Source organism: Ictidomys tridecemlineatus, chromosome 2 (genome assembly GCF_052094955.1).
Source record: "Ictidomys tridecemlineatus isolate mIctTri1 chromosome 2, mIctTri1.hap1, whole genome shotgun sequence".
In the NCBI taxonomy this organism is placed as follows: Eukaryota; Metazoa; Chordata; class Mammalia; order Rodentia; family Sciuridae; genus Ictidomys; species Ictidomys tridecemlineatus.
The window spans coordinates 113,387,246-113,401,337 of NC_135478.1; the positions used below are offsets into that span (position 1 = coordinate 113,387,246).

General features: G+C 47.8%; 1 protein-coding gene across 2 annotated transcripts; it reads right to left on the reverse strand.

Moving 5' to 3' along the window:
- Positions 1–8,933: 8,933 nt before the first annotated feature.
- Positions 8,934–13,999, reverse strand: Mtfp1 (mitochondrial fission process 1). 2 transcript variants are annotated; one of them, XM_005341881.5, is made up of 5 exons: positions 12,046–13,999; positions 11,189–11,316; positions 10,604–10,836; positions 10,295–10,446; positions 8,934–9,497 (listed from the first exon to the last, which is right to left on the reverse strand). In XM_005341881.5, exons 1-4 carry the CDS (start codon positions 12,110–12,112, stop codon positions 10,323–10,325), a joined length of 552 nt encoding a protein of 183 aa, XP_005341938.2. In that variant the 5' UTR covers positions 12,113–13,999; the 3' UTR covers positions 8,934–9,497; positions 10,295–10,322. The 2 variants fall into 2 exon arrangements, with proteins under 2 accessions (XP_005341938.2, XP_005341939.2); XM_005341882.5 differs by lacking the exon at positions 10,295–10,446.
- Positions 14,000–14,092: the final 93 nt, after the last annotated feature.

Here is a 14,092-nt window from a genome sequence, read left to right on the forward strand (position 1 = left end):
GGCCACCTGCAGGGGCTGTAGGTAATAGATGAAGTCTCCCTGGCTGGAGTGGTTCCTAGGAGTGCCAGCTGTGTCAAAGCTGTTTACCTCCTACCAAAGCAGCAGCCTCCACAGGGAGGCCCAGCAAGTTCCCACCACCAGACTGAAGAACAAGCCTTTGAAAAGTTCTCCCAAGGGAGGTTATAAGAGTGGATGGGCAGAAAGAATGCCCCTCAAATAACCTTGAGCAGCATCAAGTATCATCATGGCTGCCATTAAAGTCGTGCCATACACTTTTTGGAAACCTCAAGATGATTCCCATTTTACAGATATAGAGAACAAGGCTAGGAATTCCTGCTGTTATCTGCCTGCGATTACATACTATTATGAGTTGCAGAACTCAGGTTCACAATTCTAAAAGAGGGTTCTTCCAGAAATATTTAAAGGTTAGAGGAATCTCGCCAGATTCAGATAATACCAAGTGGTATTAACATGAAACTAGTTCACCTTTAACCTCTCCCTACTTTTTGTGTGAGCAACTGAGCTGTGTGTAAGTGGACTCAACCCCTACATGACCCTCAGTTAATTCTGTTTCTTATTTGAGCTCCTGACCACTTTGCCAAGCTGCCCCTAAGAGGGGTTTTCTCAACTCAGAGGGCCTAGGGCAGATTCAGGAAGGGAAAGGAGTTTGGATTTTTTTAAAAGGAAATTTTAAGGCATTAGTTTATTGTTTGCTGAGTACCTTCTATGTGCTAGGCTCTACCTAAGAGGCCAGGGTTTCAGGGTCGGGGTGGGCCTCTGTCCCCAGTGTTGGATCTGGCTGGGAAGCCCTAGCCTCAGGAAGCAGGTCTGCCCTGGACTCCAGCCCTAATGGCTCCCCAGATGCACTGTGAGGATCAGAGGAGAGGAACAGGAGGCCCAGGGTGCTGGTGGTCTCACCTCTCAATGGGAGAAGCAGCAGGGACTCCGGGGAGATAAGGGAATCTCAGGGCACCTGGTGGAATGACTCAAAGCCCATCAGGAAGGAAGCCTCTTCCAGTTTATATCCCCAGATGTGAAGACCAGGTCCTGCTGTGGCTCAGGACTGCCTGGCATAGTGTTTATCCTGGGGTGGGTGCACCAGGTATACGGCTGGCAGGGAAAGGCTCAGCTCAGGGACAGAGAGAGCAGCAAGGAAAAAACTTCTTCACCTCACCTCCCAAGAGCTCCATTGCCCATATCTTACCAAACAGCAAAGCTACAGAAACCATCAGAATCCTCCACCCTTGAAGAAGACACAGTGAAAAGAAAAATTGCCTGCCACCCATAAGTCTCCTTAAATTGGCCCTTATAACTCTTGTGGGTGGGAGAGTGGGATGGACACAATGATGAAGAGTACTGTTTGTTCATACAAATAAGAGCATGGTGGTCACCCTTAGGTGCACATTTATGGATCAAGGAGGGGTCATGGCAAGCACCATCAGATCTGGTCCTTGAATGCTGAAGAGAGAGGGAAATGGAGTTGGAGAGGACGTTCTTGATAGGTGGCATGGGCTAAGCAAAGTCACAGAAGTAGAATGTGGAGAGCACATCCAGAGAATGGCAGGGAGTTGCAGGGATGCAATGATATGGAGAAAGGGTGTGTCATGGTGAGGGAGGAGACTGCCAAAGCTGGTGGCTCTGAACACCTGGCTGAGTTGTTCCGACTGGATCCTGGGAGCCCTCAGGAGTCCTGGAAGGACAAAAGAGGGACTTGGAAAGACTCAGCCACCAGCATGATCAGATCAGAAGAAAGGTTCTTTAGGTGCTGGTCACTTGAGGAGTTTCCAAGCTGTTTATTCATACAAATAAGAGCATGATGGTCTGTTGGTGAGCCTGACTCTGAGCCTACGTGGAGGAATGCTTATCTTGATCATTGTGCGGCAGGGAAATCCTAACACAGAACGCTATGTTTTGGGACAGAGTGTTATCAGAACTCTGGCAAGCATCATTTCCTTGCTCCTTAGGCAAGGAGTTATTCCCCTGTTGGTACAGGGTCAGCCTATGTGGCAATTTCTGAACTCTTGGTGTCTGAACTCCCATAAGATGATATGTTGTGTATCATCTCTGGCCTATCATGATTGCTACATGTAAATCGGCACATACCCACTATAAAATCTATTCTTGCTTCACAATAAAGCAGATGCTATTCTCTGAAACTGTCTCCAGAGCGGTTTCTCCATGTCCCCAAGCTCCCCACAGTTGATGCTGGAAGGACAGGCCCCTCAACAGTGGTCACCCTCAGATGCCCATTTCTGGACCATCATCCAGTTATTTTCTCTGAAGTGGAATCCCTGAACCATATAATTGACATTCTTTATATGTCAAGAATAATCCAATCACTCGCTCTTGAAGTGGATGTCTTTTGCCATAATAATAATAGCCATATTTGTGAAGCCCTCACTCTGAGTCTCTGCCTGGCTATATGTTCATCCAATCAATTCTTCTGTAAGGGGAATTGTATAGCAAAGAAACCAAGGCAGTGACTTCAACTCCAGGAAAGAGGGACCTAGAAATACCCATCTAACGACTAGATTGTGAAGATTAAATTAACCGTGTCACAGCAAGCCCTTAAGACCATAACTGGCATCACTAAGAGCAGTTAACTAATAAATGTTATCAGAAGAAATGACTAGTTTGAATTAAAGGTGGGCATTTTGTGAGGTGCTTCCCTCTTGTGGTGATTCTGAGCATTGCATGAAACCCGCTGCTCAGGAGATCCAACTTCCAGCATGCTCCAGGAAAAAAGCCACTAAACCTGGGGGAGGAAAAAGATAACTCTGTTCCCTCTATACAAGTAGTGTTAGGTGCAGAACAGGCTGAATAAATTGTCTGCAGGGCATGCCAAACAAAGTTAGCTGCAGGATGACCTGGCTTCTCAAACCATCTGTCTGGTTCTTTATCACCTGTTTGCTTCAAGCCCAAAAGCCCAAGCCCCTGCTCAAGGCTGAACACTCAACCCGCCACTCAAGGCTGAACACTTAACCCTCCTTGTGCCAACAAGGCAGCTTGCAGACCCAGAGACCCCATTAGATTTGGGCTATAAAAACTCCCTTGTGCTGGGCCCCCTCTCTCTCTTGCTCTCTTTCTTGCTCTCTCTCTCTCTCTCTTACTCTTGCTCTTTTTCTTCTTCTTCTTCTCCTCCTCCTCCTCCTCCTCCTCCCCTCCTCCTCCTCCTCCTCCTCCTCCTCCTTCTTCTTCTTCTTCCTCTTCTTCTTCTCTCTCTTTCTCTCTCTCTCTCTTCTCCTCTTATTCATTGCTACAATAAAGATCTCTTGGTGCTCTGAGTGTTGTAGTCACTTTCCTTTCAAGTAGGGGTGTTTCCCATCAACTCATACCAGGATGTAACAATTTAAGATCACAACAAGACTTCCACCTTCTATTTCGTTGACCTCTTTGCACGCTTCCCCACCCAGCAAAGGGAATAACCCATCAGCACAGAACTGCCCATCACTAAGATCTGCCTTTCTGTAAAAAGGCTGGCTGAAGAGAGGGCTTCCCACCTCTACGGGAGGAAGTGTCTGTAGGAAGGATTCTAGCTCCATGGATGCCCCTAGAGTTGCCAGATAAAATATAGGATGTGTGGTTTAACATATCTCATGCAATGTCAGGAACATACTTCTAAAAGATTCCTTGTTTATTTAAAATTCAATTTTAATTGTGCCCCTTATTATTTTATTTTCAAAAGCAGGCAATCCTACCCCTGGAGATTTGGTGCAGAGGTAGGGGCTACGCTGCCTGAGAGGAGGCAACTACCCCATTTTATGCCTAGTGCTTTAGGCGACTTACTTCAGTCCAAGCTGGTGGGAATCATCTCCATCTTATCCTCCACCGCACTATGAGGTCACTGGAGCCCTAGCTGGCTGGAAAGACACAGGACTGCTGTTACAGGGCAGAGACCTATCATGAAACTGAGGCAGTGCAGAGACCTCATTTCAAACTCCCAACTTTTGTGATCATAGCAGAAAGATTTCAGACATGTCACTCAGTAACAGGAATGAGTTTATCAAAAAGGGATAGGAAATGGAAAAGAAGAACACTCAAGGGAGAGAGGGGGTCTCTCAAGAGAAGGATGCTATGCCCCTCCTGCCCTCGAATTTTATTGAGAGTTCTAGGGAAGTTTCCAGAGTCCCGACAATTCCACATTCTGACATTTGACTGGCAGCATAGGAAGTGCATGGACCATCTCAAAGAGATGATGTGGTGCTCACAGAGGAAATTGAGTCCCCCTGGTTTTGCCCCCTTAATTGATTTAATACACTTCAAATAATCCTCAACAAGTTTTCTTTGTGAGGAGTCTTGATGTTTCAGTTGCCAGGGTGTTTAGGGGTTGTTAGTTTCAGTGATAAGGGAGGGACCAGCCACCAGTAGTGTAATGACATGAACTTAAAACAATAGCTTTTCTTAATGTGATATTATTATGACTAGGAGATATTTTAACATAGTAAAACCCCATCTCTGACGTGTTTATCTGTGAGATAAGGCTCTCTGGGGTTTTCATTGTCTTTTCCCTGTTCACCCATTTATAATTCACAATCTACCTAACAGCTACTGTGTGGAGGGTCCTGGAGAAGACCTGACCACAGGTTTTCAGAGTGGGAGCCAAGACTACAGGCTACACACAGGCAGAGGGGAACTGAACTGGAGAGAGCCTGATGGATCCTCCATAGGGATTCCTGCTCTCAGAGGCCAGGTGACTTCTCCAGCCACACATCACTCACAGTGGCTTCCCTGTCCATTCTCCCATGCTGATGTCTGGGGGCTGCCAACTTACTTTGGGGTAAGCCTGACCCTCTTTTTGCAAGCCTCTGATGCACTGCAGGTGCAGGGGAGCCTGGTGGGCTGGTCTCACCTGAATCTGGAGGAACCTGACATGGTGAGGTTGTAGAGCTGGGGCCTTGGGAAACTGAGGCAGTGAAAAAACCCTCCCCCTTCAAACCCTGATTCTTGTGGTCAAGTCAGAAAGATTTAAGACGGGTTGCTTAGAGTAACAGACATGAGTTTATTGAAGGGATAGGAATAGAGAAAGGAGACATTCTCAAGGGAGAGGGTGATCCTCTCAGTGTCCCTCTCCTGGATTCCATTTTTATTGGAGATCCCAGAGATTTTTCCAGAAAGTTCCGCCCAGTTCCACATCTTGATTTTTGACTGACAGCAGAATGACATCAGACTTTCAAGTCCCATCTGCCCTGACAACTAAAGGTCACCTTGACTCATGCTTTCCAGATCTAATCATATTCTTAAACCATAAATTCTTACAGATTTTATAGTTAGAAGGAATTATCCTTCCCCCGAGCTTCAGGATGTGGTCTATGAAAAGTTCACAAAAGTCTCCCACTTCAGGGTAACTTGGGTTCCTCTTATGGACATTATTTGGGGCCTGCATTTCTCCTGCAGATAGCAGGTGTTTACTGAGGAATGTGATATATCCCATCCACCTAGGCCAGGCAGGGCTGATGGAAAATTGCTTTTTTTGTGCTTCTTGGAAAAGAAAGCATGTGGGGGTCAGCACAGCAGGCCCATTTTATAGAATTATTCCCTTAACTTCATGTTTCACCACTGGCATCTGTCTGTCCCCTATCAGTGATGGTAAATAAATGAGATAGACAGATAGTAAAAATAGAGGCAGGCACTTAGGGCAATGGGCCCCCCCCCAAATGGCTTCTCTAAATGTAAAGACCCTTCCATGAAATTAACCTGTTGAAAATTTCCAAACATTCTATTCAACTCCTTTATCCCAGAACAGCAGGAAAAGGAAAGTGGAATAGACCTGAGTGATGACTATAGACTCAAGGGCTAAAAGGGCCCAACCAATCAGAAGGTCATGGACCAATAACCTTAACACTTTTCTATGGCCTGTTTGGAGGAGATAGTGATCAATGACCCTACCTGGTAGCTATATTAACCACTAGTCCAGCAATCTGCTCTCAGGTTCCCCTTGCCCCATGAGAGTTATGTTTCTTTTCTTCCCACTTGAATAAACTCTACTCTTTCATTCCCACCCTCCATTGTTTCATTTGTTGGATTTCATGAAGACAAAAACCTGGAAAGAAGTCACCAGCATCTGGGCACAGTGGCGCATGCCTGCAAACCCAGCAACTCAGGAGGCTGAGGCAGGAGAATTACAAGTTCAAAGCCAGCCTTGGCAACTTAGTGAGGCTCTAAGTAATTTAGTGATAACCTGTGTCAAAATAAAAAATAAATAAGAGTTGGGGACTTAACTCAGTGGTAAGGTGCCCCTAGGTTCAATCCCCAGTACCAAAACAAAACAAAACAAAACCATCACCACCAACAACAAAAAAGGCATTGGTAAGCGACTGGGGTCTTCTTGAAACACTAGAGCACTATAAACATAGACCTTGATCAATAACTGCTGAAGAATCTGGTCCTGCCAGCTGAGGCCAGAGGCACTCCCTGAAGTTGCTGCAGAGGGTCCACTACAGGAGCAAAGGCTGAGAGTCCAGTTTCAATGGCATCCCCCAGTTGCCATATGAGTATCTCAGTCTTCAGAGTCCTGAAGAGGAGAGAAATCCCTCCCAGAATTTTCCTGTGGCTTTGTAGCATCTTTGTGGCATCTCCTGAGCTGTTGGGCTTTGGGGGGATTCTTGGCTGGCCCATTTCTTTGGCAGCTGACAGCTCAAAGGGGGTGGAAGCACAGGGCTGAAGCAGATCTTGGCCCATCTCCTCCACTTTGACCCAAGCCATGAGGTAATCTCACCAAGACCCTGCGCTGGCCCCTAACAGCCCAGATGAACTGCCACCTACTGTAGATTGTTAGTAACTGCTTCAGTTTGTGACCTGCCTGCCAAGAGGTGAGCCGGGGCTTCCATCATTCCATTTAATCTTTCTAACAAAAATCCTATGTAGGGCTGGGGAGGGATATGGTTCAGTGGTACAGTACTTTCCTAGCATGCATGAGGCCCTGGGTTCAAGCCTAGCAAAACACACACACACACACACACACACACACACACACACACACACACACACACAACCTATGTAATAGATGAAGAAACTGAAGCTTGCAGTCACATAGGTGCAGTCAAATCCAGTACAATTGCCTCTTGGTATCTGAGTAGGACTGGCTCCAGAACAACAAATTCTATTTGCAAATAACCCCCACACATCCTCCTGTAGACTTTAAGTCATTTCTAGATTACTTATAATACCTAATACAATCTAAATGCTATGTAAACAGTTGTTATACTATATTGTTTAAGGAAAAACAAACTGTGAAATATGATGTATTAAGAACTGTGTAAGGTTTTGAACGACTAACAATAAAAAAAATAAAAATAAAATAAAATAAAAAAGAACCCAGGAGTACTTAACCACTGAGCCATATCCCCAGCCCTTTTTGTTTGAGACAGTGTCTCTCTAAGTTGCATAGGGCCTTGCTAAGTTACTGAGGCTGGTTTTGAGACCATGATACTTCTGCCTCAGCCTCCCCAGTCGCTGGATTACAGATGTGCACCACTGTGCCCAACAATGTTGTTAATTTCTTACTGTGCCTAATTTATAAATTAAACTTGATCATGGGTATGTGTATATATAGGAGGAAAACACATTACATAGAGGGTATAGCACCATCTATGATTTGAAGCATCGTTGAAATGTATCCCCTTGGATAAGAGAGCACTACTACATTCTGTTTACTAGAAATAACAAAATTATATTGTGCTACCGTGTACTGCTTCCCAACTCTGTGTTCAGTGATTTCATGTAGGCAGTTGAAAGAGAAGATAATGGGAGCATTTACACTGTGGAAATTGATAAGTTAGGATCCCTCTGCCCTGGAGAAGCCAGTGGTTAAACATAATCATCTACTGGCCTTTCTGCCAGCCCAGGAGGTAGGGAGATACAGCATCATCCCTTTCCAGACCCAAATTCATAGGATCAGAGAAGGGAAGTGACCTGGCAGAGGCTTCACAGCATACAAGGTCACAGATAAGACCCAGACCTGGTTTGTTCTTCCCTCCCCCAAAGCAGATGGGAAGTCACCTGTCTGGAGCACTCCTGATTTTCTTCCCACCTCTCTGGCTGCTAATCCTGCCCTCGACTCTTAGATTTAGACCCTCCTCTCTCTTGCCTGGCTGCTTCCACTCATTCCTGTAGCTTTTGTCCCCAATATTCTGCCACTACATCTTATTCACCCTCCAGACTTGGGTGAGAACAGCAGCCACTAGTTGCCCCTTCTTATGGTTTGAGCATGTCCCCCCAAAATTTACCTGTTGGAAACTTAACTCCTCCACATGGCAGTGTTGGACTAGGTGTGGCCTAACGGGAGGTGTTTTGGTCATAGGTGGAGCCTTCCTGATGGATTCATGCCTTTCTATAGAATGGGTTAACTATTGCAAGAGTTCAGACCCTTTCTCCTGCTTATGCAAATACCCAGCTGCCTTCTGCTTTCTGCCATGAACTGAAGCAGAAGCTGAAAAGATGCCAGTGCCATGTTCTTGGACTTCCCAATCTCCAGAACTGTGAGCCCAAGTAAACCTCTATTCTTAATAAATTACCTGATCTCAAGTATTTTGTGATAGTAACAGTAAACAGGAAACCCCTCTCCAAGCTCTTCTAACATCTTCAATTGTCCAGCACAGAGTTCAGACTCCTTGCCATACCTTGCCATGGGACTTTGTGTGATCTGGATGATAGATACCCTATTGCCCATCTCAAAACACCTTTCTTATATTCCCACCCAAATCTTCATTTCAGCCAGTCAGTCCTTTTTGGTTCCTTAGATTTGGAGTTTCTCTTGACTGATTACACTGATTTCTTTCTTAGGATGTTCCCTCTCTTCTTTCTCCCACCTCTTCCTTCATGACCAGGAAGCCCTCTTCAGATTACAGCCCACTCTTCCCTTAGTTTATGTCCACCAGGAGAAGCCCCGCTTCTACTACCACATCCCTGCTCCCCCCGCCCAACAGAAGAAAAACTCAATTCTTGAGGATTTATTGGGTTTGGATGCGGGCCTGGCCAGCTTTCCAGCCAGACCCTAGCAGCCCCTGTATCAGAGAAAGGCTTTCCTGAGGTATCTCAGATGCTCCATTCCTGTTTCTCATGAGTGTCTGTTGTCCAGCCATGATGCCAAGGAGTGACGCAGCCAAGCGGCAGAGAATCCTAGGCCCAGCTTGCCTTGCCCTCTTTGGGCTTTAGTCTCCTTATCTTCCATTTTCCTGTCAAAAGATAGAGCTGGGCCCACCCATGGTCCCCTCCTGTTCAGTACAACAGATTCCATGGAAGCAGATGGGGTTTAGGACCCACCTCTCTTTGGGACTCACTGCAGTCACTGCTCCTTGAGGCCTTTGTCTCTAAGCTTCCGTCCAGCTCAAACCTACTCAGTGTCAGGGCCATGGACCCTGGGGAACCAGGTGTCCACATCCCTAGCAGGAGCAGGCTGGCCCACGAGCCAGGCACTGGGGTGGGGTCAGGAGGAGCTGGGCTTCCCCACTGATGGGTAGAGCTTTCGAAGGCTGGAGTCCAGGAGGAAGTCCACTGACCTGTAAGAAGGGTGAGGTTGGTGAGCAGGTGGCCAAGGTGTGAGGGAATAGGAGGCAGGAGGACAGGGTAAGGGGAAGAGACTGCTAGACACAGGACACAAATGATATCCAGATGGAAACCTACCTTATCTTGCCCCTCACACCTTGGGCTACTTGAACCCCCAGCATAATACCCATTTTCCTTTTCTATATTCATCTGGGGAAAATGAAGCACAGAGAAGGTAAAGAACTTACTCCAGGCCTTAAGGTCTGTTATGTTCCCCCAGGAAAAGACTCCTTATCCCATTCTACATTCGGTTAACACCCACCTATAGTTCTAAGAGCAGGCACATGATCTAAGGCCAGATAATCAGAAAAAGGCTGGCTTAGAGGTTGACATTCAGTCTGGATGGACCAATGACAGCCTTGTTAGGATTTTTGTTATTACTTTTCAAAAACTTCTGATGGGGCTTGGTAAACTGCCTGATGGAAACTGAGAGCTGCTGGGGGCCATCTCTATTCCCATGAGCAAAGCCACTAAGGTGCAGGATGGGGCAGAGAGAAGGAAAACAGACCAAGCTTCAGAGATCCAGATTCCTAATGACATCATGTGGATGCCTAGATCCAGCCATGCCTGAAAGCCAAACAAGCCTGGGCTGTTTTCCTCTCACTTAACTTACATAGAAATGAGTCTGGCTTCTGTCACCAATAACTCCCCAAACCCACCACTCCAAGTAGTCCCACTCTGCCTGCCCCTGGTTGTTTTGTAACAAACACTACATTTTCTTCCTGGGAATTACTTGTCCTGTGTCCCATACCCTCAAGACACCCATGGTCCACTCCTGCTCAGTACAACAGATTCCATAGAAGTAGATGGGGTTTAGGTCCCAATTCCCTTTGGGAGTTACTGCAGTCACTGCTCCTCGAGGCCTTTGTCTCTACGCTTCTATCCATGGTAACATAAGAGTACCTGCCAGATCACATGAAAAGGGCACAAATTGTCCTTTCCATTTCAGGAGCCCTGAGTGCCAACCCTACCTCTGCTGCCATTGTTCTGTGCCCCATACCTCTCAGAGCCTAATTCTACCTACACAGGAGATAATCCCTGAGGTCAAGAGAGCACCCACCTGTCAATGGGGTGGATGATGAAGGGGATGGTCAGCAGCCCAACTGCAGTAGTGGTCCACTTGCGGACAGTCAGGGGCCAGCGGGTGGCAGTGCCCAGGACATAGAGAGAGGCAGCACACACGCGGTTGATAGTGAAGCCTGGGATGGCCACAGAAGCCAGAGCCTGCCACACAAAGGTGTCTACCACAGCCACAGTCACCCTGGTGCTGCGGCCTGCTTCAGGACCCTGCACCTGGTGGGCAGAGAGAAACTTAAACCAGTTGGGGTAGAGGCAAAAAATTCTGTAGACAAGGAGCATGAGCCTGGACCAAGGAGGGGAAGTGACCAGCCATGGGGAGGCATCAGGGCCAAGGAACTGTTCTAGTTTTGGATTCTGGCCTATATACCACAGTCAGAACTAAGGATGGCCTTGTCCACATCCAAGAGTCGGGTATAGACTGCCACCTCCAGGTATGGGAGTGAGGTGCACTCTCTTACAAACAGGACTGGAGTACGGACTTTATCACTTGTAAAGCTGTAGACTGAGCCACACCCACACCTGGAGTGCACTGGGGTGGGGGTTGAGAAGGAAAGCTAACACTCACCTCTCCGGCCTTCTTGCCTTTGTCAATGGCATCCGCCAGCACATAGGAGCTGGATACACCATAGCTCAGCCACACCACAGCCTTTGGCACCAGGGAGCGGAAAGCTTCCCCCACCTCATTCGCGTAACCTGGAGGGGACATTTAATTCTCAAACCCATGGACTGTTCCACCAGGGGGCGCTGGAAAGAACTGGTTCTAATCCTATTCTGCAGCAGGGTGACCTTAGGCAATGACTACCTCTATAAACCTCGGTTTCCCACTTCAACTCCAGGCCCACTGATGGGAAGATTGGGCAGAGCCACAATTATCGTGGCTCTCTGATTATATTTCCTAGCCTTGGTTCTGAAAGCGGGCACTAATGAGGTGACAGATAGCCAAAGACTGATCAAGAGCAACCCCAATGACCAGATACTCACCCTGTGCCAGGCCTTTCTGTGCTTTATCTCATTCCACTCTTACAACCACCACCCAATGAGAGAGGCCCTCATGTTGAGCCATTTTTGTCAAGGAGGAAACTGAGGCTCACATAGAACCAACTGAGTGGCAGGGCCGAGATGGGAGTACAGATGCCCTGACTCCATAGTTAGGCTCCAGGATGCCAAAGAGGGCAACCCACTCATCCGGCTGGAGTTTTCTTTCTGGAGGGCTGACCAGCAGAGACCCCCAGGGCAGAGCTGAACCCATCAGTGTCGTGTGACCTTGGGCAAGTCCCTAGCCCTCTCTGAGCCCAGTCTCCGGCCCAGGAAGAATGAGAACTAAAATACTCTCCCGTCTCCTCCAGGCCCCGGAATGGCACCTGGGAATTCCTGCTCCCCTGCCATGCGGTAGGGTCGCAACGTCAATCACTCCGCGCTCACCTAGGTATCGAACCCACGTGTCCCGGTAGAGGTCACGCTCTGCGCTCAGCCGCTGCGGCTCCGACATGACGATCCGCCGCGGCTCGGGCCACTGCTATTGGCACTGCCTATGCTTCCGCCTCCACCTATACAGACACTCGGGTCTCCCACTTCAGGACCAGCCGAAGGTCCTAGGCTGAAGGACGGTTTGGGCAGTCTCCGCCGGCAGGGAGCGTCTGCAAATTGCCCCGCATACCCAAGCCCCTCTCAGAGACTCTCATTTTGCAGATGGATTGCCTTTTCTCTGGGCAATTAGCAAAAACCTCTCCCAGGACAGACTGTAGCTTTTGGAGCCAAAGAACCTGAGGTTCTGAAAGGGAGATTGAACACATAGCTGTGTGACCCCGGGCCAGAGTCTACTTCTCTGAGCCTTACTTTCTTCATTTGTAAAATAGGGGGAACGTTAGTATCCACTCCCTGGGATGGTTGCGGGGATTAATTATAACCATTGTTTTTATTTTTAAAAAATATTTTTAGTTGTAGATAGACACAATGCTTTATTTTATTTAGTTTTATGTGATGCTGGGGATCGAACCCAGGGCTTCACACATGCGAGGCAAGTGCTCTAACACTGAGCTACAACCCCAGCACCCCCACTGAGCTACAACCCCGGGACCCCCTTACTACCAGCTGGGACATTAGCTAAGGATTCTAAACAGCTTAGTTCCTTAAGCCCTCCCACCAACTATGATCCTCTTTTACAGAAGGGGAAATAGAGTCACAAAGAAGGTGGGTCACTTTCCTGGGACACACAGCTGCCAAGTAGTGAAACTGGGATTTAAATCTAGACAGTGTGGCTTCAGATCCTATGCTCTTAAGGAGAGCTCAGTAAAGGAGGTTTGGGAAGGAAGTGAATGGCGAGTGGCCTAGAGGGTGGATGCCCGATTCTGCAGTCCCTCTCAGGAGGTTCCAGGTTTATCTTATCAAGCACTAACTGGATCATTATGCACCCACACTGAACCTTTTGGGGGCAGGACGTTAAATAAATGCACGAATGAGACAAGGGAAACAAGGATGGGGTACAAAACTTCAGGGAAATGAGAACAGGCGAGAACTTAGGGGCTAGTGATTACAACAGGGGGAACCCTTACTGAATCTGTTTACCATGTGAGCAAGGAGTGCACTTTACTAAAAATCTGAATCCTGGGGCAAGGACAAGGCCATTAGGAACAAGCCGTCCTGGGTCAAAATCTCAGTTGTTCCGTCTATCATACACTAGCCTCCCCGAGCCCCAGTTCCCTTAACTATAAAAAATGAGAGTAACCAATATTTACTGAGCCCTCACTTGTACCGGGCTCTTTTCTAAGAGCTTTGCATTTGCTTAGCCCTTAAATCTTTGCAACAATTCAAGTCAGTAAGCACGAGGATCTTGGCGTGGTGCCTAGATGTTCATTAATAATCATCTTTTATCATCAAATAAATACTGGGAAAATTAATATCAACTCGTTATGAAGGCCGCCGTTTTCAGCCCTAGGCGTCTGCATCCTTGTAAGTTAGTGTGAGGCAGTCAGTCAGCGGTTACATGTCGGGAACTTGGTTCGAGGCTATGGGTGGGGACAGAAATGTCTCCAGTCCCTGAATCGCCGACAGTGCGGGTGAGGAATTAGGAGACGGTCCCTAATACCACGTGATCACCCCTGCTCCACCTCCCTACCACCTTGGGTCCCTCGCAGGCGCAGCGAGTGCTCGCCGGGACTCGCACTTGTCTGAGCTCACGTACACCGGGCGCTTTTGACGCCGCCAAAAGGGGCTGGGCCTCTGCCCTCAACCGTGAAATCGACCCTGGCACCCTAATGCCCTGAGTAAAGATGGCAGATGACAGCCCATTGGAAGAACCAATCAGGAGGCAAGTTGTTAGTCGAACCGCCCATAAAAGCTCTTGCGAGCCTACAGTCGCTCTGAGTTTCTGCGCCTGCGGCTCAAGGTGGGGGGGACTTAGTTCCTAAGTGACATTCGGGTCTCAAAATAAGGGCAGCGAGGAATCGAGCGGTAGGCATTGAATTCCACT

Excerpts from the sequence above, each read along its gene's own strand:
- Mtfp1 (XM_005341881.5), bottom strand. The coding sequence starts at position 12,112 with ATGTCGGAGCCGCAGCGGCTGAGCGCAGAGCGTGACCTCTACCGGGAC. Across the intron at positions 11,317-12,045 it reads CACGTGGGTTCGATACCTAG|GTTACGCGAATGAGGTGGGG; the intron begins GTGAGCGCGGAG and ends TGTCCCCTCCAG. Across the intron at positions 10,447-10,603 it reads ATCATCCACCCCATTGACAG|GTACTCTTATGTTACCATGG; the intron begins GTGGGTGCTCTC and ends GTGATCTGGCAG.